The sequence below is a fragment of the Nelumbo lutea genome, chromosome 1 (assembly GCF_056320005.1).
Source record: "Nelumbo lutea isolate HS-2025 chromosome 1, American lotus-T2T, whole genome shotgun sequence".
Taxonomy (NCBI): Eukaryota; Viridiplantae; Streptophyta; class Magnoliopsida; order Proteales; family Nelumbonaceae; genus Nelumbo; species Nelumbo lutea.
Window position 1 is genome coordinate 148,408,736 of NC_142684.1, and position 6,042 is coordinate 148,414,777.

Below are 6,042 nucleotides of genomic sequence, written 5' to 3' on the forward strand. Positions count from 1 at the left end.
TAACTTTTATGATGGACATGGAACCCAAGGCAAGTATCTACTTTAGTATAGATGTTGTAGGTCCAATTATCAATAAAACGTAGGATGCTCAAGATTAAATATGTCATCAGGAAGGGATCAGGATAATAAAACCAGACTGGGGCTCAATCTTGAGAAAATCTTGAAGAAAAGGCTACCAAATCACAACTGTACCACTCTCTGTACTAAATGCAACATGTGAAGGTTTTACTAATATTACGGTTGTCCTAATTGATGATTCTGAGACAATGATTTCAACATACTATGTTGAGCTATGAAGGATTACTCATTGTACTTTGTGGCTCTTACCCAAGAAAATATGCATTCTGAAGGGTTGAGAGATCCATCACATGGACGCCCAAAGATTGCGGAATAAGGGGCGAATTAAAAAAAAATTTCTCTCCCTTCAACTGGGAATCACATTCCCTATTTAGAAAATCATATTTTCAAGGATAAATCTTGAACCTTAAACTGAACCAGATCTAAACCAAAAGGAATGGGAGAGAATGATACCTGATACGGAGAAGCAATATCTCCCAATGGAGGTGTTCATGCCCAAGGAAGGATCCAAAGACTGCTCCCACTGAAGATGGTGCAGTGCAGGATGGAACAGAATCAGCAGTGTTCTTCCCCAAGAACTCTGTCCTTCGCAAGAAACAGCAGGATGGAACGTGAGCACAACTCCCTTTTCAATCCTTTCTTAAAGAATTGATGTCAAAATCCAATCTTGACTTCTTCCACAGCTGGAGATCGAACTGGCAAACAGGACGGCAAGAGAGTATTCGCAGGGTGCAAAATTCTCTCTTCTTGATTTCAACACTAAAGAGGATCTGATGTGTTTCTTGGTCTCTCTCAAGACTGCCGCCCCCTCCTTCATTTTGTTAACTTGAAAAGATCAGCTCCTAATCCCATTAGGAGGTGCTTATCCAAATCATATTTGGATCAGCCTTCTCTTCTAATGATAAGGATAAATTCTTATCTTATCTACAGATTAGATTAGCTTTATCCTAATCTTATTATGAGGTTTCTAGATCTAAATCATATTCAGATTTGGACTCTCTGAGTGGATAGGATTAAAACCATATCCTAACTGCTAATCCATCTCAGAATTCGCCCCTTTAATTAACTAAATTAATATTCCAGTTCGAAATGGGCTTTAGGCCCATTAAGCTTATGTGCTCACTTAACCTTCCTAACTGTTGCCCAGTTGGGCTTCCTTGTATGGCGTAGGACCCAAGCATTGATCTACACATCAGCCACATGGGTTTGGCCCAGCCTTTGTTACAAGGCCTAGTCGAATACACTGTTAAAGACAGTGCACCCCCTGAAACCCATCAAATGGGCTCTATGGGCCCAACACTTACCCTAAGTGGTCCCTGGGCCAAACCACCTTGTAACACCCAGGGACTGTGGGCAGATGCAAGATTAGCCCATCAGGTATTATCCTCAATGGTCTTACACTTAACCTCTCAGCCCATAATGATCATACACTGCCCGACAAGAGAGGACCTCTCCCTCGGCTGCAAGGAACAGTGTTGCACTCTCCACTTATATGGATCCCGGGAACTAAAACCTTTTGCAAACATTTTAGAAACCATAATGTATATACTTTTATATCTCATATAAAATATACTTCGCAAAAACAAATTTCAACTGTTGAAATCGGTTGCCGGCAGTCTTGGTTTCCAACAGTGAGAGTGCATCCCCGATCATTACCTTTGTCCGACAAAGGGACTGATCCTGTCACTATGATCACCCACTCAGATGAATTCTCGGATTGTCCCAACATACTCAGGTTTTGACCCCCGCTAAGGATCTCACTGATTGGTACATCAAAGATAGCCCGATCCGACACCTAGTGCAGTATCATAATCGAGTCTAGGGGTCGGGTGTAACTTTCCAGTTTTGCCCATCAATCTCCAAGGTCCAGGGCAATACTGGAAATCTGGTCCAATTCAAAGATTTAATTAATCCCACACTGTATGTGCCTAGGGTCTCACCCCGGTAGCTGAGACAAGCCACCCCAACCGACTTGGTGGCACCACAGTGTCAGCCTTGTCAGGATAAGTCTCCCCAGACCGACCCATTGGTTGTGAACATTCAAAACTAACACGAGTCTCAATAAGTGTCAAGTTTAAGGGTAATACACAGAAACATACCAAGGGAACATGAATCAAATATGTACTTTTATTCATTTACAATAAACTCATAAAGTACATCAATTTTGATTGAAGCTAAGGGCATACAAAACTGTCTAACAGCATTCTAGGTCCTTGCAGATTATATGGGCTGATGGTACAAAATCTAAAACAAAACTACCCAATAGAGTCCACTATTCAATGGAGTTCCACCACAAAACTCAATAAATTTCTTAGCAGGTTCTTCTCAAACTAGACACCATCAGAGTAAATCCCAATCTGTATTATCAGTACCAGAATTGCATATTGGGGTACAAAAATGGGAGAAGTCCAAAGGTTACATTCGATGATATTGTTCAAAGATGATCTGTCGTGGCTCCTCCCTCCAGCATAGATGATGGTTCAGGATTAGATTATTTCTCTCCACAAGGAGATGGATGCTCTTTGGGGAACCTGAAATTCTCAAGAAGCGGGGGGGGGGGGGGGGGATTATGGGAATGCAGGAGATATCATACTGGGATTGGGGTATTCAGTTAAAGCTGACTTCAGAAATGAAATCCTCACTTAAGGGCCTTAATCTCCTTTGTTTAATTGGATGGTTTAGAGACAACATTGATGGCCTGTGGGCATATCATCGTCATGCTAGAGAAGCCAAGGATCTAGTTCCAGTTTGGAGATCTTTTTCAAATGGATTAAAAGATCAGCTAATGCAATGGTGATTTTCTAGCTAGAGTAACGAGGGCAGAGTTGTATTTAGTGGTGGTTTGGAGATCTTTTACAGGCAATGTGCATTCAGTTCTGATTTTCTCCCATAACATCCATGCTCATATTTGCTTTCTCGCTTATTAGATGGTTAGATGATTGTATTTGAAGCATATTAAATTACTGCATTACAGTGATCTGGTTATCAATAAAACAAAATTCATAGCATAAGTTGTTTATGACTTTATGGCCACTCTCATCATCTCATGATTCCATGAACTAAACTCTATAAAGTCCTGTCTCAACCAAAATAAGACCAAGTAAAAAAATATATACAAAAAAGAAAGAATCATCATAATGATGCACAACAAATTTTCTCTACCATAATTCTTACTAATTACAATTGGGGTTTGAGAGTTATACAGTGATGCATCAATGATCATCTTGTAAATGCTAGAACACACACACACACATCCTTCTTTTTCTTTTTAAATTCTGATGAGTGATTATAGTCTTGTTTTTATATCTCAATTCTCACAAAAATGAAAGAGTTGTTAGCCTCCGGTATATCTTTACAAAGTTAACGAGAAAGAAATAAAGTACAACATATGCATGTATATCTCTTTATACATGAAATAGAATCAGTAAATAATATTCTCATTGATGTCTCAAGTGATAAGAATTCTTTATTGTTTCCTAGGAAAACTTCTGCAAGTATTTCAAGCAAGCAATTGGTTCAAGAAACAATCCTTAACAATCTAAATGAGGCATTCAATTGCAGAATATTTATACTTCATAACATGAAAGGATAAGAAATTGAAGCAATTGCACAATTTAGTTCCAAGACAGAATATCTGCCCTCTTCAAGTTTTCTAAATTGCGAAAACCAACATAAAGATAATGCAGAAAGATATTTTTCCAGGTTCCAATTAATAATATCAAAGACTGATTAATTGCCCAGGGTTATAATTCACTGTAATTTTTATATGTAGAGCATATATTTCTGAGGGTGGAAACTAGGGGCGAGGGTCAATAACCCAGGTTAGCATCCCCAGTGCCATGAACAACAACTTTACAAGTGAATGAGAAGTGTACATTACATGAAATGAGTTGACAACATGGAGAAGCCATACCCTTCTTGCCAGGAAGCAAACCTAAGGGGCAATAAATGAAGCGAAGTATTGGAACCTGAATCCAATTCCTCCAGTATATAGAACATCAATACTATCAATCTGAGAAGATCACCTGTTCCATAAGTAGTTCCTTTTGAATCTTTGATCCCACTTTAAACTTCCAACAACTTACAATTCATCACAATAATTCCTTTATGAAATCGAGGTTAAGTGTATCTCGAATAATAAGGAACAACCCAAGAAGGATAACAACCATGATCCCTGATGACATAATCCGCTGCTCTACTTCTTGAGGGAGCTTTCTCCCACCTCTAGCTGCCTCTACGAGAAGTAAAGCCAAAGAACCCCCATCTAAAGCAGGCAAGGGAAGAAGGTTTATCACAGCAAGGTTAAGGTTCAGAATAGCCGCAAACTGAAAAAGTCCATCGGTATTCGACCTTGCCACCTCTGCACCAACAGCTATAATAGCAACAGGACCGGAAACCTTACTGGCCGACTGCGAGAAGTTAAGGAAAGTCTGCTTCAAGCTGTCCAAAACATTAAAGGAAAGACCCCAGAATTCTCTTCCGGCATAGTTCATAGCATCCAGCAGATTCTTCGGCCTAATCTTTGTAATCTTAACATTTGGAGATAACTGAACTCCAATCCTCCCACTTCCATCAAAACTTTCATCAGGGGTAACCCCAATTTCCAAATCCTGCTTTCCTCTCCCAACCTTGAGAAACACATTCTTTTTGGGGTTGTTCTTAATGATATCAACAAGCTCGGACACCGCAGCAGACCCTGTTCGTGGCAATTCGATCCCATTAACAGCAAGAATCACATCACCAGGGAGCAGTCCATCTCGGGCAGCAGCCGAATATGCGCGAACCTCTGGTACAAGCACCCCAGGGAAGGCCTCTTGAACGGGCAACCCAACCGACAAGACTTGACCAAAGATGATTCCATAGGCAAAGATTATGTTGGCAATCACTCCAGCCGATATAACAAGGACCCTATCGAAGATGGGTCTGTTTTTAAGCAGATTTTCGTCATCCACAGGAATATCACTCTCGGGATCATTATCCGGAAACCCCACAAACCCACCAAGCGGAAATGCTCTTATGGAGTACTCTACATTATTTGAGTTGAATTTGGCTAAGATTGGACCAAACCCGACTGCGAATTTACTTACATGTATTCCTTGTAGATAGGCGGCGAGGAAATGACCACTCTCATGCACGAGAATGATGGCCGTTAACACTGCAGCTGCCTCCAGCACAGATTGGGGGCCCTCCAAACTTCCCAATTCAAATCCAGGGATCGCCAAGGACCGAAAAGAATCTCTTTTTCCATGCTGGTATCTTCTCTTAAGATAAAACAAATGGTTTGCGTCATGGGTTCTGAAATATGAGGAAGAAGAATGATAACACAGAGAATGACAAGAAGAAGAAGAAGAAGAAGAATAGAGAGATTTTGACAAGTGGGTTCTGGATTTCAGAGGGAAATCAGAGCCATTTGACTTTGGATTGCTTAATCTGATGAGAAATGAGAGCGATGGAGTTGGAGGAGAGGTTGAGACGTTTATTAACATTGCTTCTCAGCTCGAGCTCGTCGAGGTTTTGGAGGGAAGGAGAAAAGGCGAACGGGAGGAGAGATGTTCAGTCTGTGGAGGGGGAAGAGTGTGAAATTTCACCTCTAATTTCTAGCCTGTCCTTCGCCTTCTGAGTTGTTTCATTGGTTGATTTTAAACGTGTGATCCAAAACATTGAAACACCAACTTATCCTGGCCATCCTACATATTTGTAGGTTCGCATCTTGTGGTGGATGTAGACCGGTTTCGGGTTGACGTTAACCGGATCAGATGCAGGCCAGATTAGGTCGATCCGGCCGGTTCAGCTTTACATTAGATTTGAAACCGATCCGGACCAGACCCTCCTCCAGCGCAATGTTTTAAAACCGACTCACAAGCCGAGCGTCATCGGTTCGACTGTATGGATTGACAGGTCAGACCATAATATGTATTATATTAATAAAATAATATATAATTATATAGTGTGTATATAAGTATT

The 6,042-nt window shown here is 40.7% G+C and overlaps 1 protein-coding gene across 1 annotated transcript; it reads right to left on the bottom strand.

The window, feature by feature from the left end:
* Positions 1–3,771: 3,771 nt before the first annotated feature.
* LOC148878275 (putative membrane metalloprotease ARASP2, chloroplastic) lies at positions 3,772–5,701 on the bottom strand. The gene has a single exon (XM_088951871.1). The coding sequence runs from the start codon at positions 5,562–5,564 to the stop codon at positions 4,170–4,172; it is 1,395 nt and encodes a 464-aa protein (XP_088807997.1). The 5' UTR covers positions 5,565–5,701; the 3' UTR covers positions 3,772–4,169.
* Between the last annotated feature and the right edge of the window lie 341 nt (positions 5,702–6,042).

What these genes read in the sequence shown, in the direction of transcription:
- LOC148878275 (XM_088951871.1), bottom strand. Translation starts at nt 5,564, where the DNA reads ATGTTAATAAACGTCTCAACCTCTCCTCCAACTCCATCGCTCTCATTT.